Here is a 25283-nt window from a genome sequence, read left to right as displayed (position 1 = left end):
TCATAGCATCCTAGCATAAAGTTCCAAATGTAAGAAGATTGTTGGATCTGAAACTAAAAGAATAAAAGAATCATGCTCATCTTCTATTCTTGAAGCAAAATGTTTCCCCTTTCCTAAGATGTTGGTGATTATTTAATTTGAAAGGAAGGATTGACAAACTAAAAGCATCTCTATCCTTTTGAAATAGGCACGGACTAGTTTATTTCCTAAAATGTAGGTCAGTTTGGAAGCAGCCCTTTCAGAGGCCAGAACATGGAGTAAGGTCCCACAGCAAGTTCACTGCTCCCCAGCTTAGATCTTCCACTCCAATCTAGCTGCTTCCTTTCTCCAGAGAACAATCTGTCAACTATTTTGGACTATGAGATGTTTGGGAGGAACAGACACACAGTAAGAAAAAGTCTACTGCTATGCAAACCTGGAAAGTCCATATTGTTATAATGATTACATCACCTCACCAGGAATTCTTTGGGAGTCCTCTAACATTTAAAAAAAAGAGATACTTCATTTGAAGGGAAAGGATGAATATTAGGGTTTAAACCCAACTGGTATTTTTTTCCCCACGTGTTCTATAACAAAAAGTAAATTTTAACCCAATTGCTTAGTTTTTTACATGGCAGATCAGCACTAAGGCGAATGGGTCTCCCTCAGATTTGACAAGCAGATAGCTGAATGTGGCCCATACTGCCACCCAAGATCAAGTTTCTGGAGGTCCTATAACATCTGTCTACTTTGCTAAGGCTTGTGTAAGGCCACTATTTTAAACGAGCTACTGTCCAATAATTCAAAATATTTTAAAGTGGCTTTTGGCCTTCTTCCATTTGTAACATATGCTGAGTGATTTCATGTCATTTTCCTCTAGATTAAAAGGATCTTTTTTTAACGTCAATTTTTTCTTTTTTACATCATGGGTTGAATGACTTGTTTTTCAAAATATCAAAATTCTAGGCCATGGTTAATTAACTAATGCTCCCTCTGTTGGTAGTAAATGGAAATACTGGAGTCTTACTTAAGATAGCTATTTCAAAAAGCAAGAGAAAATGGACTATTTCTTGTTTCTGAAGCTGTTTCCCACTAGCTTTTAAAACAGGTCAATTTTGGACAGATAGTTTTTAGTAGGACTCCTCTTAGAAATCACGATGGGTGATACTTAAAGGTCAGTCAGTTAATCATCCAAGTCTACATTAAAACTACTAGCAAAATATTTACTGAATGAAGGACCACAGGACCAAATGAAACTCACATATACGCCAGTCCAGTCGCACTAACCCTACTAAACATCACCAAGAACTTATGGAAAAGATACAAGTTAACCAATCCTAAAATGTATAAGTAAAACCAATTTAGTTATTATACAGTTGCTTCCCTTGGAAGATTTCTCCTCATTTGTTGCACAGTTTTTGTAAATAAGTTGCTGATAGGAAAATTAAATTAAAATGCAAAGTAATTTTGAAACTGAAATACTTTCTTTCCTTCTTTTTTTTCTTTTTAAACTGTAGTTTAGTGTTTCTGCTTTGTTTAAAGATTTACTTTTCCCCTTAAGTGTGTTAAAATATGCCCAGCAATGAAATCACCTTTGGAGTTTTCATTAGGTTTAAAAATTCCTATATTTGAGTTGGAATCCCTTTAGGACACTGTCTATAATGGAAAAATCTCTATTCTGATACCTTGATCAGGACCGAGGAGAGAAATCCCAACTAGGAAGAGAGAGTGGCATCTAAGATGATGCAATGAATCGGTGGCCTTCTGAATGGTGGATGTTGGCATCTGGGAGATTTTTGTTAGTTTCTTTAAAACCTTACCAACAAGCAAGGGTTAATAAATCATCTAAAGAATAATCATCTTATTTAGCCCTCTCAACCATGGTGGAAATAGAAGGTGATCTTTGAAAGGAAGAAAGTAATTTCGGCATCGAGGCATTCTGATCTGCAACAGGCTTCTGATAACGCCGCTCTCTGTAGTCGTGAAGGGTGAGGAGGGACAGTAGAGTTTTGTGAACTCCTCCTCCCGGCTGACCACAAAAGGAAAGAACACTTTTGTCAAGACCTCTAGACTACTAATGTTTCATCAAAGAAAAAAGGTAAAGTCAATAGAAATTCTAGAATCATAAGATCTCAATGAACTTTCAGAGAAGCAAGAAATCTGTTTCTGAAAGATAAAGTCCCTCCCGTGAAAAAGAACAGAATTCTAGATGAATCAGTTGAAAAAAATATTCAGTGGAGCAACATAAGCTTGCTAAAAGTCGAAAGACTACATATCAAAATACAAAGCAGCAGTTCAAATTACAGCAGGGGTGGGCTGGCCAGAGGCCCTCATCAACCCAGGCAATACTTAAAATAATAAAAATTAAGAAAAATTTAAAAAAATATGAAGAAAATATCCTTCCTCTCTTTCAAATATAACTTTAATTGCCTTTTATTCTTTCTATCTGGAAGCAGTATCGCTAACCTTAACAGTCTTGACTTACCAAAAAATATATATATGTGTGTGAAATAAAATAAAAGAGAAGGGATTGGTGGCAGTGTATGCAAAACCAAAAGGAAAAAAAAATTACTTTTAACAATCTCACTTTTTTTGTTTTTTTTTTACACAAATACTGTTGTAAATATATTAAAAAAATCAGCATTCTATCTGGTAAACGTCACTTTTGCCCCTCTATAAAATTTTGAATTAAAAAAGCCTCAAGAACTTTTTATTATTCCCCCCCCCTCCATTTCTCTTTCTTTTTCTCTTCCACAAGAATATATCCTGACACTTTTTTTTTTTGTTTGTTTTTGTTTTTTGCAAAGATTGTTGGAAATAATCCTTCTCTTGTACCTAGAAACATAGGTGCAAACCTCTGATATCTTTGTTTTATCTGCATTCCTGCCTTTCATGAAAGTCCCTCTTGATTGTGCTGAGTCTGGGGCTCAGCGAAGACACTGAATAAATACGATAGCCACTGTTGCTTGATGCTTGTCCAAGTCTTCCTGGCTTCTGCTGAAAGGGGGGGGGGCATGGAGGAGGTGGGCCAGGGTGTGTGGACCGAGCAGAATCTGGGGGAGAAGCCTGCCGTCTGCCTTTCCCACACCACCAAACCCACGCCCCTTCCCACACCTGCAGCCCTTGCATGAAATCAGACAACGTTGGGGGTGGAAAACAGCAGGGCCTTTCCTCTGGGTTTTCAACCAGAAAGTGATATTCCACAGTTTTAACTGGTTACTGTGAAGTCCAAGCGGCCAGAATTGTGAAAATGTCCACTGAAACACTGCAAGCGGTGTACTTAAAGACAGTAGGCCTTTTAGATTTTGTTATATATTTTTGTAGTGCTCTTCACAAGTGAAAAAAGAAAATTTTTTTTTTTTTTACTTTTTTTTTTAAAGATTTTTTTGTAAAGAAGGGTTGTATTTAGAGGCCAGTAGCTAGAGATCCAACCAGTGGACCTCCTGAAGCACTACCAGGCCTTAAGGCCACCATCCGAGGGAGACTGGGAGAACTATTATCCCCCTGAGCCTCCGAAATGTAATGTACCAGCAGGCAAAAACAGTTCTTCATGTAGTACAAAATGAAACGAAACAAAAACAAAAACAGAAAGTAAAAACGAAACCAAAACATTTCTTAAATTCTAGTGCCATAGCTTTTTTTCGTTTGTTTCTTTTTTGTTGTTTTGTTTTGTTCATAAGAAAGAGAGAAAGATACTACTTATCCGTCAGACACATGCATCCTCATGTGGTCGTTGAACTGCTCGATTTGGTCAAACTTTGCTGGACAGACGGAGCAGACGTAGGTGGTCCCCTCCGTGCAGGCCACCACCCCTGGAGGGCCAGCTCGGGCCCCCGGGGGTGTGCCTGCGGGAGGGGTCCCGTTGCTGGCACTGTGCAGGGCCACGTGTCGCTCCAGGAGGGTCTTGTGGGAGAACTTCTTTTTGCAGATGTAGCACTCGTAGGACTTCTCGCCCCGGTGGAGGCGCATGTGCACGTTGAGGGAACTCTTCTGGGTGAAGCGCTTGTTGCAGATACTACACTGGTACGCCCTCACTCCCGTGTGTGTCACCATGTGCTTGATAAGGTAATCCTTTAAGGAGAAGGAGCGCCAACAGATGCTGCATTGGTGGGGCTTCTCACCTGTTCACGTGGGAAGAGACAGCAAGCGGGACAGAGCGAGACACAGCGAGGGAGGGAGAATGAGAGACAGAAAAACAAGACAACAGAAAACAAAAACAAAAACATTAAAAAAAAAATCTGATTGGTTAACGGATCACCCCTGATTGGAAAGGTCCAGTCCTTCCTGGCTTCTCATGTTCTGAGAAAACTTGCTTTAAGGTGCTGCCAGGACAGTCTAGAGTTTTCCATGTCCCCATGCCAGAAAATGTCTCTCTTGGAAAGCTACTCGACATTCTCCAGTAAAAGTCTTCCAAGGTCATTCCGTGGAGAGAAGGGAGTGCTACTTTATAGGGGTCATTTTTAGTGCCATCATTCGGGGATTTAACTGTGTGTTTGCCATTTGCATTAGCAAACAAATATAAGAAATAAAAGAGAGAAAAGTTCTTTGGAGACATGGGGTCTCTAGAATCTTTGGGAACTAAGGTTGGTGGTCACACAGCTTGGCTCTTTGGGGACAGTCTCCATTTCTGGTATTTTGTCTAGTAAATGCACTCATGCTTTGATTATAGGTCTGGAAAATATTGCCCATTGTAGGAATAAGTCATTCTGAAGAGCTGTGCCTTTGATTTTTATCTATTTTGGACAGCAATCTTCCTAAAATGTAACTTGAGAGAGTTAATTGGCTATTCTGTCTGGACTGCCCTGAACTGCAGATTGGCCTTGTCTGGTGTGGAGGTTGAGTAGGTGGTAGACAACACAATGATCTCAGAGTCAAATGGTCCTGTTCAAATCCAGGCACCAATGCATGGCCTGCCACTCTGACAAATCTGCAAATGCCTCTGAGGTATACAGTTCTGCTTACCTCACCGTGCTGGTGTTGACATAAAATACATACGAAATCACTTTGTAGACCACCAAGAGTGGTGTGGGAATACTTGCCTGGTGTTCTCATTACAAGACTATCCACCAACACCCCCTCCCCTCATTAAATGGTTCCATACGCCTTTTTTGAACTCTTGGTCAATTTTTAAAATAGTTTTCTCTTTCTTTGCTCTCATTGTGTTGGCTGAAACCCTTCTTTCTCCTCAGTTTACTGCTTTGGTTTGCTGTTGGCTTAGAGACCAAATGATCAAGCTTGCTAAAAACTGTAACGTAAATAAGAATATTGTCACCGAATGACCACATGAAATATTCTTCTATAAGTTAACATCCATGGGCCTGTCACATCTCTTTGGATAAAGAGAGACTTGTTTTTGTTGGTGCTGTTTGTTCTCGGCTCTGCTCTTGGCGGGTGAGATGAACTACATTACAGTGTTTCCATCTCTCCCAGCTCACCGCTGGTTGCCCAATGCAGGCACCCACCTCAGAGAGGAAAGGCTGTCCATGTACTCTTCCATAACTCAGCCTAAAGCCCAAAGCCTCTGAAACTCTCTGCGGTAATATTTCAACATCTGGACGAGGCATCAGGGTAGGAAATCTAGTTCTTGAATTTGAGTTAACATCCATTTAAAATATGTGCCTTGACTGTGTTTCCATTTTTTCCATCATGAAACAGAAGAGGTTTGATGTGTCATGGTGATAATGGCAATGAAAACAACCACCACGTATTCTGTGCTTACTACTGTGTGCCAGGCTCACGGCTCGTGATCTGCTTTATGAAACTTTATATCAACAGAAAGCTTTTTCGTTGTGTTTGTAAACATAAAAAGATATATTTTGAAGCACACAATCCTAAGAAATGGCTATTTGGTTCAGGAATGACTCCACAAATTTCTAAACCAATTTCCTTGATCTTTGAACTTTTTCCTTTAGTTATTCACAAACGTTTTGGCCTAGCTCCCTCTCCCCTCTGCTGTCTTCCAGTCTCCTTTCCCTTCATCCTCACTGATGAAAAAGTATGAGTCATAGGATTGCAGAGTTAGAAGAGAAGAGTTTCACTTTTAGGCTAAAATGGGGAAATTTAGGGAGGCCTCATTCCTAAATGAAGAGTTCAGTCTCTGCATGGTGTTTATGTAGGTACATTTTTTTGAAATGAGAGATTCCCTAAGAGAGACAGTCATGCATGTTATTTTTAGTTGGAACATTTCTGTCAGCTGTAAACATGCTTGGAACTCAAGCTGGTCTTTACCATCCTTGTGCTTTCAGTACACTTTCTAGAGGCTATGCTAGGCCGGCCGACTATCTTTTAAAATATGTCTACCTGTCACCTTTAATGGGAAGTGTGCCTTCTTAATTCCAGGTGGTATTTTGGCTGCTAGGAAGTTGAAACTTTGTCTGTGTTAAAAATTCTCCTGCTGTTTGAAACTTTCACCTTCTTATAGTGTATTTTTCCTCTAGGCAAGGTCAGTGAGGATGGCTTTTTACTTTCACACCCTTCTAATCTGACTATAAGTTGATACTTCACAGTTGTCATCTTTCCCTCCATAGCATATATATGTCTTGATATGTTGTTTGTATGCACCTAGTATTGGTTCGGCCATTAATTATCCGTGTGACCCTGGGTTTTCTAAGTGTTTTCATCTCTCTGGGTTTGTTTCCCCTTCTCTAAGTGAGGAGTTGGACCAAGCACTTGCCATGTCCCTTTGCAGATTTAGTGGCCTTCTGCCCACCATGGGCCATGCCCCAGAGGACTCTGGTCCAGGTCTTGTCAACACATGACCTGAGGGCAACTTGCTTAAATCACTCAATGCATCTGCAGTCCCACATTTTAAATAGGACAAAGTATCCTGCCACAGAAAAATGGTGTGATAGTTAATGAGTAAAAATGTTTGCAAAGCACTTGGGAGCTCCATAAAGGAAAGTGCTCTAAAATTATTCAGGTGCTGTGTTGGTGGAGCATAGGTATTCCAGGAACTGTCTTACTAAACAGGGTGCATTTTCAGATTAGTCAGGTATAAACAACTCATTTCTCTATGTATGGATTTGAAACAATATCACTCACTAGAAATGAGTGATTCTTTCCCATTATTTTCCTGCATATTACTTATAGTGATCCCCAAAGGGCTTTCAACATTATACATGAAATGGATATGGCCTGTTGATTATTGCTCTCAGTGTGGAGAAATGAAGTTAAGATGAGTGGTAGTTGATGGCTTTCCAGATCTGAGCCTATGGCCAGGAATGGTAAGTCTGATTCATTAGAAAGGGACACAAAGTACTAAGCAGACAGTAGAATTAGACACAGGACAGGGAAGCTCATATAAGCCCCTGTACTTCAAAATGATCCATTTTGGGGCCATACAGATGCAGGAGTCAGATATGAACTCCATTTCCTTGGCTGAATGACCTGGGCATGTTACTTCGCCTTTTTAAGCCTCAGTTTCCTTATCTGTAACTTGAGAATAATACAGTTAAGCACCTGTCTTGTGAAGGTATTTTGAAAATTAAAGCGATAAAGCACTTTGCACAGAGTATGTGATCATTTCAAGAAAAAGTCAACTGTTCCCTTCAGCACAAAAGAAGTGGTGATAAATGAAATCAACTGAAAAATGACTTCCATGGCATGGGGAAGCCAACACAAGATTTTGAAAAGATTGTTTCAGGTAATCAATAAGCAAGTGATTATACTGCAGCTATGCAATTCAGAGTTAAGGGTCTGGTCTAGTCTCAGTTACAAATGCTAACGGAAAGAAGTGGCACCATGAATAAAATGTCAGCAAATAGCATAGACAGAGGATTTCTTAGCAGGCAGCAACTGAACTCTGGAGGCTGAAAAACCAGACAGCAAGTGGAGGAGCAAAAGAGGCGGCAGTGTCCTTTACAATCCCATGGGTTGGGGAGTAGTGAATGCATATATTTGTCTCCATTTTTGGATGCCTGCTCTCTAAAGCATCACTTTCCAGCTCCTTCTTGTGGACCAGCACTGACACTCTACCATGACTGACAGTGAGAAAAAAAAAAGAGGAAGAAAGATACTGTTAGGTTAGTAGATGCAGAGGGTCTGCCCAAAGTTTGGGGCTGAGCCACCCCGATTCTTAATAGTGACCTCTGTATTGGGGGCTCAGCAAGAACCCATTTATTCTGCTGAATCTTTTTCATTCTAACCAGGCTTCTCCTAGGCTGCAGAGAGGACAGTGAATGCTGTTACCAGGACACTTGTTTGAAACACGGTCCCCACCTGTCTCTCACATGCTCTCGGCCTCTCCATCACCTGCTCTAGCATACGCCTTCCTTCAGGTGAGTACAGTGTAGGGTCAGAAAGCCAAGCCTGGGTGCTTGGTGAGAGGGCAGACAGCAGGGGAGGAAGGGGCGAGCAGGGGCAGGGGAGGGTGGCTACTGGCAAGGAAAGCAGAAGGGGTCCTGGAAATCGCAAGTCCTCTGAAAGGGGAAAATCAAGACTGGAACAGAAAATGGGAAAGGTTCAGTGACAAGAATGGAAAGTGCTCAGCTCGGGTCATGCAGAGCCTTCACTGGCTGAAGAGTGTGCTCTCCACCCAGAGGAGTCGAGTTGGAGCGGGGCCTCCACGACCGCCTGCCAGCCTTTCTCTCCAGGTCCAGGGATGCGGTCCTGGTGCCATCTTGGACTGTGAGGCTGTCTAGGGGGGACTGCCTGCTGGGGGCACACTGCATTCACAAAACCTCTGTGGCTTTAGCAACAACTAAAAAGTTTTGGTGTCAAGCAGAGTTTTAAAGATCTCAGGGACCTTCACCCACATTACTTGACTTTTCTTACACCTTTATGAGGGGGTAGATGTTAACAGCCCCAGAAGATGGTCTCTTCATTACAGTGGTAGAATAACATCCTGCAGGTCCCTCTACAAGTCAGTAACAGCTGAGAGTATGACACCCCCTGAGCCAGATCATCCCCTCCTCCTCCAGTTAACAATTTCCTGCTCTCTAGATTATGCTGCAAAACGTATGATGCTGCTATAAAACACAACATGTAAGTTCCTAAATGGCTTGGGTAATTTTAAAGTATTACAGGTAAGTGCTTTCACATAAATTATGTTATTTGATTCTCAGAGCAACCATGTAAACTAAGTGCTATTAAAATCTGTACCTATGTGACAAAAAACTGAGGCTCAGACTGACTACAGAATTTACCTAAAGTCACTCCGTCAGAAAGTGGTAAAATCAAGGCTTTCTCACTTCAAACCTTATACTTGTTCATTACTTCACTGGCTTGATACAATTAATAGCCCAAGCTCTATACGAGGATGATCACATCACGATCTTGATCTCACTATTATTACTATATGGATGACATTGTTATGCTACTATCATCACTATATCTATTTATATAAAATTCATGGCCAAAATAGCTGAGCTTCTTAAAGTAACAAAGAAAATTATTAATCGTCCAGAGGACACTAATGGGCATTAGTGACCATCGGGTGGGCTGCTGATACTATGATTCAGAAAAGGCCCAAATGTCTACCATTTGTTGGTGAAGGAAACGCAAGTGGGAACACAGATATAATACAGTCTTTGTGTATAGAAAAAGAAGAAAAGAAAAAGAAATTTAAGTCTTGCTGAGAAAATAATGCATTTATATATAAGTCCCCTGAATTAAATTCTCCTGGAAAGCATGCTCACATATTTTCTCCTGGAAATTGAGTGAACGTTCATTCACTCACTCAACAAATATTTGTTAAGCAACTACATATGCCTGTATTCATCTATGGATTTTAAAGCAAGAGTCCTAAGATTGGGTCTTAAAAGAAAGTTCTGTCTGAAGAGCACTGCCAGATAAAATACATGGCACCAGGTTAAATCTAAATTTCAGATAACCAATGAATACTTTTTTAGTATAACTACACCACATATATTGAATGGGACATACTTAGACTAAAAATTATTTGCTGTTTATCCAAAAACTCAAATTTAACTGGGCATCCTGTATTCTTGTTTGCTAAATCTGGCAACCCTGTACCTGGTGATAAATAAATACCCTGAACGCCATCTTAGTCAGTCTTGTTATTATGTGTGCAACTTTGTTATATAGGGCAAAGTACGAACAGACAGAACGTGGTATCTGAAATGTGCTCAGATCCTTGGAGAAAGTACTTCATATATAAATGTGCAAAGTATTTTTGCATTATTTCTATGGAACTACATCATACAATAAATAAACAACTCTGGAAATAGGCCACTTTTCCGTTTGGAAGTGATTAGATATCATTAGAGAAGGATTCAACTCATTCATTGATTAAATATTTCTTGAATGTTTACTATGTGTAAGGTATTATGCTGGGTATATTGAAGTATAAGATATATATTTCTTTATATATCATATATATGTAATTATATATAAAATTGTTTCTGTTTTCACAAAGTTTACATTCTAATGGGAAGGCATAAAGGCACCTACATAATGATAAGTCATTGTTATAAGTCAATGTTAAGTGCCAGAAGGGGTACATTTGCCATGGAACCTTCCATATGCAAGACATTTGCTTCCGTAACATAATTTATCACTATAAAAATCAAGCTGTTGTCCATAACTATGTTTTACTTTTTCCAAACACATAGGTTCTTGTGAGTGGAATTTTGGGGAACAATGTTATGTAACAAAAGCAACCTGAAGCCATCCTCCTCCTAATCACCCAGGCCATCTAGGGAAGCGATTCCCAACTTAGTGTGAATCAGGGCTTGTTAAAACACAGATTGCTGGGTTCCCTCACCAGAGTTTCTCATTCAGGTCTGGGATAGGTTCGAGAATTTGCATGTTGCTGCTGTGGGGATCACACTTTGAGAAGTACTGCTCCCACGTTATCTTTGAATTTTCCCTATTGCTTGGCTTCCACATCCACGTTCATACCCAGGCTTATCCTCCTATGTCCTCTGTCTTTTCCTTCCCTCCCATTCCTTTGACTTTTGCTTTTTCTCTTAGGAGAGGGCACAGAGGAGTCCTGCTTTGTTCCATGACAGGATGGTTTTTGTTATCTTTGCTTTTTTCCAATTCTCTTGTTTTCAAATGTGTCCTTAACTCTTGTTTTTCTTCCTTACAACTTTTATGAAGCTGCAGTAAAGCGAACTTGAGAAACTCCTAGAAGAGATGAAGTCCTACCATGGTTTGTTTGGCAGTAGATAGAGTGGTTTGGTGAGAGATTTTCTTGAAAAAATCCTTAAGGGATGAAAGAAAAAGTTCATGTTATGGAGGAAGTTCAAGGGAAACCCAAGGGGTATCACATTGCTTCAGCATTTGAATTCCAGTGAAGAAGGAAACATGTCAAGAGTTTATTACTCAGAGATTGGAGATAGAGCAAAAAAACTCAAAGCCTCTGGGAGAGGAGGGGGCTAAAGTAACGATGACGATTTTTTTTTTTTTTTAAATGTTAAGTAGTACTTTACCTTTTATGAAAAGCTCTCACATGTGTAATACCTTTACAGCTACTCAAAAGGCGGGAAATTATTATTTCCACTTTAAACTCAAAGAAACTGAAGGTAACGAAATTAAATGACTTGCATAAGGTCACAGTTAGAGGAACCAAACCCGAACCCAAATAATCTAATTCCAGCACAGTCGTCTTTCACTTATGTCCCTACTCTAAGTTTCAGTGTTATAATCATTATGGAATATTCTCTACAACCAGAGCTTCCTTGGTTCTCTAAGGTAGAGCTTAGCTCCGAGGTGAATACGATGGACTACTTATTTGTTACAATCACGTCCTTTCAATGAATATGTGGATCATTAACATAGAGTTAGAATTCAGATCTCAGAATCGATTCTCTGCAGTTGTTGAAAGCAAGTATCATTTACTTTAAAACTTGCAGTTGCTAACCTGCAAAGCCAGTTATCTATCATGCATAGTGGCTGTGATACCGAGAACCTAAGTTTCTTTCCTTTTAGCTCTGTCAAGCTATTCTTTCTTGGTAAGATTTTTTTATGTTAGACCGTGGGTAAGAATACAGAATCCATCTCTACTCTTCCAAGTATTCTATAAAGTATCTACTTTCTAGAATCTTATTTGAGACTAACATTTGGACTTTCTGCTGTGGATTATTATCATTTCCACTGGGCTCCTGTAAAGTCGGGAGGCCCCACTTTTTTGATGTTTTCCCAAGAAATTGGAGAAAACTTTGTTTTGAAATGTCGGCCAAAGTGAATCCAGGTCCTGAATTACTTCCATATGTTCAGGCTGTCTTGCCTTTTGAAAACCTAGACTAACTGTTCCTAAACTTTGTTAGGTTATAGACTCCTTCACTCAGACAAAAGTCTTGATAGAGACATGACCGTTCCAAACTGCCACTGCCAGATGATTCAGGGGTGAAAGGGAAGAGTGTTGATTCTTTTAAATGAGGTGCTCGAGTCATATATGTACATTTATTGTTCCTGGATGTGGCCAGGTTATACACACCAACACAAAGACCTTCATAGTTTACTGAGGAACTTCAGAGTTTACTAGAGATCTGAAGGCTACCCTCTGAGCATAACTCAGATTTATAAAATGACTATACTTGTAGCTTTTGTATCTGTGATGTCTAAATTTGCAAACCCATTGCTGGTTTTCTTATGGGCAAATCTAGTTATTTGGGTTAACCACAGAATCCTTTGGTGAATCCATTGAATAAGTGTGTTTATACACCCAAAAGACACTTTTCGGTAGTACGCTAAAAATTTTATGTTCCAGATTTAAAGCCTTATTTCAATACGTGATCTAATAGAGTGTGTAAACTTTATATCTGCTAGGTCTACTGGCAGAGATGCAAAGAAGGGGAGAGTAGAAATGTTCACGGATCCAAGACCAGCAAAGTCAACTTTGGCTAAGATTACACTTCCACAAATGATCTCTTTTTTCCCCCTTAATCCTTAATTTGATGGATTTATAAGATAGATAGCTGCTCAGAGAAGGAAAGGACATAAACTATGGGAGAGCACTCTGTAAACCATAAATTGCCACATAAATAAAAATATTACTATTTGATTAATTTACTAAATAATGATACCATACCACATGGAAAATGTCCTCGATTGATCTCAGGTTATTAGATATTCACATTTACCCTAAGTAAGCATAGTGACTTACTACCACTACCTGATTTTCTTCCTGAATTCAGTAGTGAGTCACTATGTTTTCTGGAGGTATGAAAACTCATCTTTAAGAACAACTGATTCACATAAAGGCACATATGTGGATTTACATATTGTCCTGACTTAAGTTGGACTGCAAAGAAGGAAAATTGCATCTTAAGTAATGTTCTATTTCAGTTGCTCACTTCCATGTTGGTGTGTCTGTTGCTGTCCTTCCCTTCTATTCCCCAGTTTAAATTGATCTGCTTTATGTCCTATCCCCTAGCTATTCCTGCTAGCTGACCTGAGAAACAATGTTGCTTTGAGGAACCAACTTGTTTTCATGTATTGTAATTCATGTATGTAACTTCCCCCTGACAATTTATTTGTCATTTAACAGGGACATTCTGGAACTAGAGGTTTACCTAGAGAGACGAGTGACTCTCATAATAGGAATTCCAAATATGGTGATCAACATTGGGGTAGGTATTTTCAGGTACAAGAGAATCCATGTGAAATCATATCACATATGTAGTCCCTTATATGGAGGAGCATGCATGGAATTCTCGCTTCTATGCCTGTCCCATTACGGAACTAGGATAGGGCACTGGCTGGGAGGTCAGGAGATCTTAGCTCTAGAATCATGGACTCCAGGGATGAAAGACCATCTTGCCCAACTACTCGCCTGATGGATGATTGAATTGCCTCTATAACATCGCTATGAAATGATCTTCCATTCTCTCCTTGAACACCTCTAATTACAGGAACTCACTCCCTTTGGAGGTTGTCTGCCTGTCTTAGAGCAACTCTGCCTGTTAACAAACTTCCTCTTTTATTTAATTGAATCTCTCTATAGCTTCCATTCATTGGTCCATTTCTACATTTTGGACCCAAACAGAACAAGCTTAAGGGATCTTCCCTCCAAACCATTTAAATAATGCTAACAGTGTGAACAATAGCTACCAATTATACAGTGCTTATTATGTGCTGGAAATTGCTTTAAGAACTTCATACATATTAATTCATTTAATCCTCAAAACAGCACTACAAGAAAGAAATATCACTACTATCCCCATTATATAGACAAGGAAACTAACGTATAGAAAGGTTAAGCAACTTTGCCAAGAGGACAAAGCTCAGTAGGCACTTTCAATTCAAACCTAGGCACTGCTGAACACCTCTGGCACCTTCAGCAATGACTCATATGCCATGGCTTCACGTCCCTTTCCATCTTACTCATACTCCTCTGAGTGTGCCCCAGTGAGTCTATTGTCCTTTCAACAGGGAGTACACAGAACTGACTGTGGTATCTAGATGTGGAAAATAGAGAACAAGCACTAGAAAACAGAGCAAGTCTATCACTCCTCCTCATTTCAGGGACCATAAATGCAGCCTCCGCTTGCATCAGCCTTGTTGTGGCCTCCTCACGCTGATGGTTCATATAAAACTTACTACAGACTAAAACCCTTACCCCTGTTCTGCCTACACGACTTTGGTCTGTAACACAAGGTGACTGGAGTATATGATCTCCAAGGACTTTTCCAGTTCTAACCATCTAGGATCAAAAACATATTTCAAAGTTCAGTGAAGTTAAGGAATGTTGTGCCTGCAAATTCTGTATTAGGTTTTCTCATTTGGCCCTTTTCCACAAAGGGTTTCTGTGACTTTGTCTTTCGGTGACAGGGTGCTTGGTTCCTGGGATGGGGGCATAGTCGGGGCTTCTAGAAGATGGTTTACAATGGGGTCTTCCTTAAAATCTGAAAGATGACTCCGTACCTTCCCTTGCACCTGCTGTCCTGCCCCCCCGCTTCCCCAGCCCCCTCAGCCCCTCCCCCTGCTGCCAGCTCTCCAGGGGGGGCCTGCGCTCACCTGTGTGTACGAACATGTGCTTGACGTAGTTCTGTTTGGCGGTGAAAGTCTTGTTGCAGAGAGTGCACTCATAAGGCTTTTTTTCGCCCTGCCCACTGGCTGTGCTGTGGCCGGCGGATGGGGCCAGGGGCTGTGGCGCTGGCAGCTGTGCAGTAAAGGTTGACAGGCCGGGCTGGGACACTGTCACAAACTGGGTCTGCTGGCCTGCCAAGGGCTGTGGCAGGCTGAAGAGGAAAGGCTTGGGGCCGCTGCCCGCGGGCTGGGTGGTGAAGAGGGCCGGCAGGTAGGTGTTGCCGGCTGTGCCAATGACCTGTGTGTTGCTGGTTAAGGTCAGAGGCATCCTCAAGTTGCTGGTGAGGGTTTCCGTCTGGCGTAAGTAGAGCTGGGTACTTGGCAGTGGCTGCCCGATGGACGTGTTGACCGCAGGCTGCTGCAGGGCGCTCTTGTCGGAGCTGTTGCTTACGGTGATCACCGTGCTGTCCATCTCCACCTCGTTGCTTCTTTCCGGGGAGGAGGCACCGGTCTCTAGCTGGTGCGGCGGCGGGGCGCCCTCAGCCGGGGCTTCCGCGGCCTGCTCCGGTTGCGCGGATTCGGCCTGGCCGTCCCGCGTCGCCCCGGGCCCGAACTGCTGCTCCACGGAGTCGGGTTCGGTGCCTATGGAGGAGCTGACGCCCGAGTCGAAGCTTTCGCCCTTGGGTTCACTCTCGGTGCCCTCGGCCTGGTCGGTGTCTTCCGTACACTCCTCGGACTCGTTGCGCTCTAGGATTTGCACCCTCTGCTGCCCGTAGTAGTCGTAGTCGTCCTCCATCTCCTGCTTGATGCGGATGTTGCCCACCAGGGTCTGGATGCGCACCGGCCGGGGCTGTTTGCGGCAGTGCGTGGTCTCGGGCGTGGTGGAGAGGTAGCGCTCCATCTGCTGCGAGCGCTCGTGGATGCGCGTGATCCAGCTGGGGTCTTCCATGTGGTGGTCGCGGGGCAGGCCGAGCGCCGTCTCGTGGTGGCTGACCACCGCACCGCTGTAGAAGGAGCGCTCGCCGCTGCCATTCTGCATGGAGCAGGCATAGAGCGCCGAGTAGATCCTGTCCACGCTGTGCTGCGGGTGGCTCTGCAGGTAGCCCGACTCGGTGTCGCTGCTCTGGCCCGAGGTGCCCGACTCGGGAGTGCCCCGTGGCGTGTCCTGGCCCGAGTCCTGGATCCCCGGGAACACATCGCCCACGTTCTGCGACACGATGCGCGTGCACTCATCGATGACCGTTTTGATCTGCAGGATGCTGGCGGCCGTCAGGATCTGCAGGGCTTCCGACTGCGAGACCCGCAGCACGCCACTGTACATGAAGTCAATGAGCTTTTGCACCGACTGCACCGACACCACGGACGGGATCTCAATGTCGCTGTAGCCCAGCAGCAGCTTGTCCTGGAAGAAGGGGCTGCCGGCTGCCAGCACGCAGCGGTGTGCACGCAGCATGCTCCCGTGGATGCGCACCGTCACGTCACAGAAGTGGCCACGGTTGCGCTGCTCGTTGAGGGTCTCGAGCACGGAATTGCTGAAGTTGTGAAGGTTGATGCTGTGAATGCGCTCGGTCATCCCCTTGCAACTGATGTCACCTGCACGGCAAGACAGACACAAGACAGGGCATGGGTCAGATCTAGCTGACTGCATCCCTAACATCTAGTCTCAGGTGGGCAATGCTCATGGCCCCTAGGAGCACCCCCCACCCCTTGCAGACACAAGCAGGCTCTGTGGCTTTGCACAAGGGTCAACTTGTGGGTGTGATGTCCTATGGGAACAAGGCCTTGAATTTTGTTCCAGCAGTGTTCCAGCTATTTTGGTGTATTGAATCCATTTTAACCCCGTGGACCTTCCGCCAGGGTTGTCAGTTGAGGCAGAGCAGCCTAAAACACAGATGGGTCATTGCCTGCTATACTACAACTTCAGCAAAGAGGGACTGAAAGGCAAATGTAAGACTTGTTCCACTTTAGGCTTAAGCAGGCCCTTTAAGAAAGCTTACATTTTCCTTATTAAAATTTCTTACTTTATTCATAGACAGCAAAAATACTTATAGTTAAATTCCCTTCCTATTAATTTATACGGCACATACCCCAAATCCATACGAGGTATGCAAACATTCTTGGAAAATTCAACCCTGTCTAAGATATCCACCCAACAGCTGCCACCATGTTTTCCAGTTGAGGGACAGGCTCTAGAATGCAATCTGCTGGCTGAAGGGGCACTTGCCCACTGCTTTCTGTATCTACACATTTTTCTCATCATCTCTCACAACCTGTTTGAGTACTTTCTAGGGTGGCTGGCTGTGATGTGGTGGTTGTCTGCATTTTCCGAGACTTACTGAAGAAGAAATGTTAAACAGGTCAAAGATGGCAGCGTTGACCTGGGAGGCTGCAGTACACTAGGTGACCATATTTGCCATTCAAACTGGGCACTTTTGAGAGTGAAAGGGAGCACTGTTGATAATTAGGTCAGGACAGCAGGAGTAAACCCTGAGTGGGATGTACGATCACCGAGGAATTGGGTGCTCTCTGTGCTTGCTAGAGGGAGGTATCAAACAGCTCCCAGTAGGAAGGCAGCAGTCAGCTACGTGGAGGATGTGGATAGCCTGACCTATTGCCACCCATATACCCCAGGCTGTGCAGGCAAGGGATAATACTGGTAACATCTAGACCCCAGACTGAGGAGGATAACAGGTGTCTATAACACTGAGTTTTAGGGCTTTCCTATTTTTCTACTTTACCTCTCTAAAGAATCCCTCTCTCCAAACCGTTCTTCAGTCAGATTCCCCATTCTTGCCTTCACAACTGAACGATCAGCTTGAGGGAGGCCAAGTAAGTAGGCTTTCAAAACCAGGTGACCCAAGCATGGATTGTTGGCTGTGACCCAGATCCTTATATCTTGTTAGAAGTAACCCAGAGGTAATGGCCTACACACAGAGGAATGTCCGCCTCCTCGCGTTCTTTCTCCTCTGCCCTAGGAGAGAGGGCTGGCTCAGGGAAGTCTGAGCTCAACTAGATTTTCTACCTTGCTACGCCCTACCTCCTCATGCTGTCTGAGCTCAGTGGATATGACCTCATTCTTAGGTACTAATTCATTTCCTTTGCTCTCAACTGTACATTTAGTCAGCCTCACATATATCCACTTAACTTAATAAATGCCTATGGGCTCTATGTTCTCTTTCAGTGATTTGATTTGTGCACATTTTTACATAAGAGAATTCCTTCTCATTCCGACTTCCATTAGGTCTGTTACGTGCCTAAAATATTTCATTAGGCTACTGTTTCTTTTTTTTTTTTCTTTTATATAAAACAAATAGTCTTTGCCAGAGTAAGGAATCATGATGAATCCTCTATAGCTGTGTTAATACAAAACATGGCACCAGAGGAAGGGCCCAATAACCTAGGAAGGAAAATTCAGGAAATCAGTCAACAGACCAAATTCCAACATCTTGCTGAGTCCCTGATGCATGTGTACTGCGATAATAATAAGAGCAAACACTTTTCAAGAGCTTACTATGTGTCAAGTTCTAACTACTTTATGTATATTATTTCATTGAATCCTCACAACAACCCTATGATGTCGGTAGTATTATTATCCCCATACCTCAGATGAGGAAACTGAGGCCACAGAAATTAGGAAGTCCGCTCAAGGCCATGTAGGCAATTGGTGGTCAAGCTGGCATTTGAACCCAGGCAGTCTGGTTCTAGAGTTCACACTCTTATCTGCTTCACTCTATTGCATTCTTTGCCCCTGAATGAAGTCTGGCCCTTAGGTGTCCATGGTCTGCTGTAAAGCTGTGTGAAAAGGTTTGTCCAGTATGCTCTCCAGCTACTTCTATACCTATCCATAAATTAGCATGCTGTTCATGTTTCTAGGCCTTGGGACTTCATCTTAGCCTCAGTCATCTAATAAAGAACATTTTTTGAAGTTTATAAATGGAAGAGTGCAAGAGATAAAAGTGAGGCCTGGCACTCAAATGTAGAGTTTTCTATATACAGTTTTACTATCACCAAGATCTCCATCATTTAAGTAAAATGGTAAGTACTAAAACTGGTTGAGTCTCTGATAAAAATCACCATCTCTGAGTAGGATGGGCTTATTAAAAAATTTTTTTTCCACACAGGTGAAAACACTCTTTAAACCCACAATTGCTCATAGCACCACTTGCAGTTATATCACTAGCGTTATATATTACAAAGAGTTGCCTTCTTTCTGATAATTCTGGGAAGAAGCTCAATCACAATTATCATAACAATTAATAACCATGTAGTGTTTTACAGTGTACAAACTCTTTCACATGTATCATCTCATTTACTCCTTATAACAATCCTGTATGTTTTCAGGACAGGTCCTATTATTACTATCTGATGTAAGAGGAAGTCGAGGCTTTCAAAGTACCTAAATGACTTGACCAATGTTTTACACAGCTAGTAAGTGGCAAGGGTGGGATTAGAACCCATGCCCCTTGATACTGTTTTTATCACATGATACTGGATTGCTGATGAATGAAACTTGGATTGCCCGAAGACTGAGGGCCATCCTAATTCTCAGGACGTAGAAGAAAAGATAAAGACGCTGAAAGTGATGATGGAGGTTGCTTTAGAGTTGGAAATGGTCAACAACAAGAGCTATCATTACATTACACACACACACACACACAAACACAGAGTCTCAAGAAGAAAATTCAAACTGCTTGTTGGACTGAACTGGTCAAGTCTATCTAAATAATCAGGTAACCCTATGGAGATAATCACGACAAAAATTGCTAAATAGTCTGAGTTACGGTTATTGCACTAATGTTGTTACCAACTTCATTAAAAACCACAGAGACAAACTCAAACCTGCACGCATATACAACTTGACCTGACTAGCCGAGCTGGATTTTTATAGACACAATTTTTAAACGTTTCTCCGAGAGCACTGGTCCTGTACTGCAGTGAGCAGCCGTGAAAGGCTGAATCGTTTTGCTGATATGTGTACAGATGTGACGGGGGACCCTGCCGGTCCATTCAAGCATGCCTCGTCCCTCTAGCACACAATGCTGAAGCAAGTCCTTTCCCAGGCTTTCTTTCATTTTTAACACTAACACAGTGGGAAAAAGTTTCTGTCACGGCAAGGCAATGTCCAGGCTTTTGTGAAACAGGTCCCTTTCATCCAGTGGGCATTAATGTATAGATTCCAACGGAATAAATCTGAAATACTCTACTGTAGAAGATTTGTTCCCCATTGAAAACAAACCTTGATTAGATGGTTATTCAGAGACTGTATAGGAAGGAATGGTGTGAAAATGTTAACTCCATTCTTTCTTAGATTGGCACTGAATAGGCAATTGGGCTATTCAAAAAAAAAAAAAAAAAAAAAAAAACAAACCCTCATCTACAAAACCATACAACTTTACAAAGATTTTGTGTGTCTGGGGATGCCACGTCACCCTCCCCTCCCAAGAAAAACCCCACAGTGGTGTGAACAAAGAACTGATGGGGCAAAATGAAAAAAGTGATAAAAATAGTTCCTGTGTGTTTTAAAATAGTAACCTACCTTCTCTCCCCTAGAGTAAAAATGTAGAGTCAGCCTGTGATGGCATTCACTAGGACACACAAGGAATTCTACTCCTGAAAGCGATCATGTATTCTAAGTGATCGTGTTCTGTGAGTGAGCACAGTATGGGTGAGGCTGAGGCAGGAGTGAGTACTGGAGGGGTATTCTGCTTGTGGTGAAACAGCTGATGGAGGGCCTGGCTCTCTGTGCTGTAGGAACCCAGGTCCTGCCTGTCCCTGAAACGGCGGGTGTCCAGGGATAGGACTTAGCGTGAGAATAAAAAAGCTGCCTGTGCACAAGGGAAAAGGAACAAGAAAGGAAACAGCAGGCAATACAATCTCTTTTAATTAGGTGTGAAATCCAGTCCTTTCTCAGCCCGGATATATAAAATGAGACTAGTGCAAGGGTGAGGTGTTGTAGAGGGAGATGGGAATTGGATGTCTCTGTGGCTTGGAAAGAAACACCAGCTCTCAAATTAAAACCAAGATGAATTTTGGTCAAGTCAACAGGCCGAAGTCAAATGTCAGGGCTGAAGAGCCCTTGAGCTTTCAATCTGGGCCGCCAGGCTCACGTGCGCTAAGCGGGTCAGCACACGAAATAGGGCCAGGTGGCCAGGCCTCCACAAGCCAGCCTCTTATCACACCCTTTCCCAGATTGTGCTTTGATAGCATGCTGAAGTTGCTCTTTCATATATCAGGTGATTAGTGATGATGTTAAACTCTCACATTTTGGTGCTACCTACCAAGCTGGTCCCAGTGGGAAAGAGCCAGTTCTTGCTGGAGAAAGCTGGGATGCATGTGGCAACTCAGGCCTCTTCCTCCCCAAATCGACATCTGTTGCCCTGCCAGGGGCAAGACCTCAGTCATGTGTATACTTCACCTATGTGTCGAGGGGATACCTGCTGAGCCTCTGCACCACAGGAGGTTAGGGGTTGCTTGCTCACAGGTTCCACCATCTACAGCAGATGGTCCTGTATGTCCCTACCCCCTCATTCTATCTCACTGGCATCTCCACAGTCTTTGGAGGGTGGCTCTGGGCAAGTCACTTATGCAAGTGAAAGGTGGTAGGCAGACCAAGACCTCTTTCTCCTACAGTGGCTCCATACACCTAGCATATCCCAGCTCTCGTTGCCCCTGCAGGTGAACTACGGGAAGGTCATCAGCTTACAACTAGGAGAGGTGTGCTGCTTTACTTATCCATTCCTGGCGATAAGGGGGATGCTTTGGGCCATCTCCCAATGAGAATTCTCCCCTATCTTCCAGATTGTCTTAAGCCTGCGCTACAGGAACCATTAGCGATTTCATCATTTTCTTTTTTTTTTATCATCAGTAACACAATTCTTCTCCTAAAACATAAATCAATTCTTCAACTTTCAGAAATCTGACTTTCAAACAAACATATTTTCAGGAATACATGACTAATGAAAGTTGGGAGCACCCCGTATGTACTTTTATAGTCACTGCTTATTATTTCAGGTAGACAGAGATATTAAAATTACTAATGCTTTTCTATTAAGGATCTCAATATTATGGTTGGGCATGTCTTTTACATTACTTGAATTTTCATTCATATATGTAATTCATACATTTAATGAACTTTCATCCATTCTGGAGCACATTTTAAGTATTTAAAGGTCCTTAAGAAGCATATGTAGTGGTATCAATATATATATATATATATATATATATATATATATATATATATATATATACACACAATAGAGTACTACTCAGCCATAAAGAAGAAGAAAATTTCACCATTTGCAGTAACATGGATGGACTTGGAGGGCATTATGTTAAGTGAAATAAGTCAGACAGAGAAAGATAAATACAGTATGATATCACTTATACGTGGAATCTAAAAAATACAACAAGCTAGTGAATGTAACAGAAAAGAAGCAGATTCACAGATATAGAGAACAAACTAGTGGTTACCAGTGGTGGGGAGGCGCAATGTAGGGGGTGGGGGAGTGGAAGGTACAAACTATTGGGTGTAAGATAGGCTCAAGGACGTATTGTACAACACAGGGAATATAGCCAGTATTTTGTAATAACTGTAAATGGAAAGCAACTTTTAAATATTGTATAAAAAATTAAAAAATTATTTCAAAATGTGTATTACATATATGTATTTCATATACTTATATAATTGTAAACTCAATAAAGGGACCAGTGTCAGCATTATAGTTGTATGAATAAATGAGTTTTGTGACAAATAAACATTAAAATTTTACTTGAAAGAGTAAAAGAAATATTCGGCCACATCTTAGCAACAATATAGGACCTATGGTATGCTTTTCTATGTAAAATTTATCCTTGACCTCATTCAATTGCTTATTTTACCTCTACTCTGATTTCTTTTTTATAGCTATAGATAAATATATTTTCCTATTTATTAATGTATTGAATATTCTTTTAAGCCAACTTAAATCCTTTTAGCTATGAGGTGAGGATATTATCAAACAATTAATCAACAAATAATTGTACATCAACTTTATGGAACCAATTCTAAACATAAGTTAACACTTCATTTTGGGGTATTATCAAGCCCCATACTTTATGAATTTACATACTTTGAGCATCTGATTCCAGAGGACTAAAACACTGAAAGTTCAAACACCTTTACTCTCTTACAGTACAGCTTGTGAAAGCTAAGTTTTAAGGCTGTGAACAAAGGCATTGGATAGCTATAATCCTAGACAACATTCTGAAAGACACCTATGCCCTCATTCCAAAGCTGAAATGAAATGGCTTCTTCTTGAAGAGGGAGGACCTGCTGGGACTAAGGAGAAAAATCAATGAAATCTGAGGTTGATGCCTTTAAATCCTCTTATATTGTAAACCTTTTGAGACACCTTTTAGGAGTTTGATTTTTTTTTTTTTTTTCCTAAAGCTCTTTCCTTACAAATTTAGCTGGTGCCCTATTGTAACCTTTTCCTTTGTTCACTAAATCTGGGGAACAAAAACACAGAGATACTGCATCTGTGGGTGGGATAAAAAAATGAACAAAATGATCTACTTAAATTCACAAAGGATGCAGTTTGAACTTGCTTTGGATAGGCCTTAAAGAAGGGCCCATGTATTCAAATGCACAGTTAATAAATTAGGTCCGTTATTTTTCTTGAGAAGAAACTATACACTTAAACAGTGTTTATATAAAAAACAAGCATCTTTTTGGGCTTCCCTGGTGGCGCAGTGGTTAAGAATCCCCCTGCCAATGCAGGGGACACGGGTTCGAGCCCTGGTCCGGGAAGATCCCACGTGCTGCAGAGCAACTAAGCCTGTGAGCCACCACTACTGAGCCTGCGCGTCTAGAGCCCGTGAGCCACAACTACGGAAGCCCGTGTGCCTAGAGCCCGTGCTCCGCAACGAGAAGCCACCGCAATGAGAAGCCCGCCCACTGCAACGAAGAGTAGCCCCCGCTCACCACAACTAAGGAAAGCCTGCACGCAGCAACAAAGACCCTATGCAGCCAAAAATAAAAAAAAAAAACCCAACCAAACAAAACAAACAGGCATCTTTTTACTTACTAACCTGTTCACCTTTTGATCTCTGCATCATCATATGCTTATTTTTTAAAGGAAAAACAAAATTTTAACTTCAGTGAGTTCAAAGATCCAGCATAACTCCCAGGAATGGCATTCCTTTGGAAAATATCATCAACTGGTGATGAAATATAGTTAGGTAAGAAATTAATTTTTTGACTTTGGGAAAACTTTTGTCTGAACTTCAATAAGTGAGAAAACAGAACCCTATAGTGTCATTTTAAAAAAGCTTCTTGACTAATCACGGAGCTTCCCAATTCACAGAACCCCCTCTGTTGCTTACTGTTCTGAAACTGCTTTTGAAGCATATCTTCAGATTCATGCTCAAATGATCTCTTTGCTTGTGTCTCCCTGGAAAAAAAAATAAGTTGCTTCCATTGTGACAGCTGGTTTTTAAGCATAGCTGTTTGTTGGTAGGAGGGGGCTAAACTCTTTCTCTATGGAAAGTGTGGACTTGAGCCATGATAGACTGTAGATTCCTACTGAGGAATGAAGGCCTTCTATCTCAAAGTAACAAGGAAAAGCCCAGGAAAAAGGTAAATTTGTTTTGCTGGATGACTGGTTAAGGTAGAAGCACAGAGGTGATTTGATGTGGGCCAGTTTAAGAAAGTAGCAGAAACTACATCTCAACAGCCCACCTAGGGTGATCCATTATAGAAGCAGGCACAGGATTTCCTTAAGAAAAAATAAGATGTAAGTTCCTTTTTGGCTCATGCTGAGATGAAGAAGAGTCTAAATAATTGTTGTCAGAACTTAAAACCTTGGGAAGCACTGGTAAGTAAGTGAAGTGGAAGGCATACTTCGTAATTATTCTCATTAGGAGTAAGGTATTGTATTTTTATTTTATTTTTAGTATATTCTTGATGTATTCTCTTATAAAATACTTTATTATATTATTTACATATTACAGGAAAAAAGATATGAAGCTGTAAGAGTCTTCTATTGCTATAGGTAACATTCTAGTTATCTTGACTTACTTCACCGATTTGATTTGATCTTATTTTCTCATTTTTCCCCAAATAAAATCTCAGCATTAATCTAAGAGGTTGGACATTTTGCCATCTCTTGATGTATTGCATTCATTCTTAGTTCTCTTCTCCTGCTGAATTTGTCCTGAGTTCTGAGATTCTTGTGCTTTCTCTACTTTACCAAATCTTATGTACCATTTGAGAACCCTATTCAAAGTTCTTCCCTCTCTGTGGAGCCTTCTTTGATTACTGAACTCCATCCTGAGTTTTCTCTTTAACTAGTTCCCACTGATGGGTGAGGTAATAAACTGAAACATTAATT

The 25283-nt window shown here is 41.7% G+C and overlaps 1 protein-coding gene across 22 annotated transcripts in view; it reads right to left on the bottom strand.

The window, feature by feature from the left end:
- Positions 1-1458: 1458 nt before the first annotated feature.
- ZBTB20 (zinc finger and BTB domain containing 20) overlaps positions 1459-25283 on the bottom strand; it is a 784241-nt gene continuing 760416 nt past the window's right edge. For all 22 annotated transcript variants that reach the window (XM_059921075.1, XM_059921074.1, XM_059921073.1 and 19 more), the window contains 2 exons: positions 14902-16506; positions 1459-4100 (listed from right to left, as the gene is read on the bottom strand). In XM_059921075.1, the coding sequence (XP_059777058.1) occupies positions 3679-4100; positions 14902-16506 (2027 nt within the window). In that variant the 3' untranslated portion in view covers positions 1459-3678. The remainder of the gene's footprint in view (positions 4101-14901; positions 16507-25283) is intronic.

This window comes from Balaenoptera ricei, chromosome 4, assembly GCF_028023285.1.
Source record: "Balaenoptera ricei isolate mBalRic1 chromosome 4, mBalRic1.hap2, whole genome shotgun sequence".
Taxonomy (NCBI): domain Eukaryota; kingdom Metazoa; phylum Chordata; class Mammalia; order Artiodactyla; family Balaenopteridae; genus Balaenoptera; species Balaenoptera ricei.
This window is presented reverse-complemented; position numbering and strand designations above follow the sequence as displayed.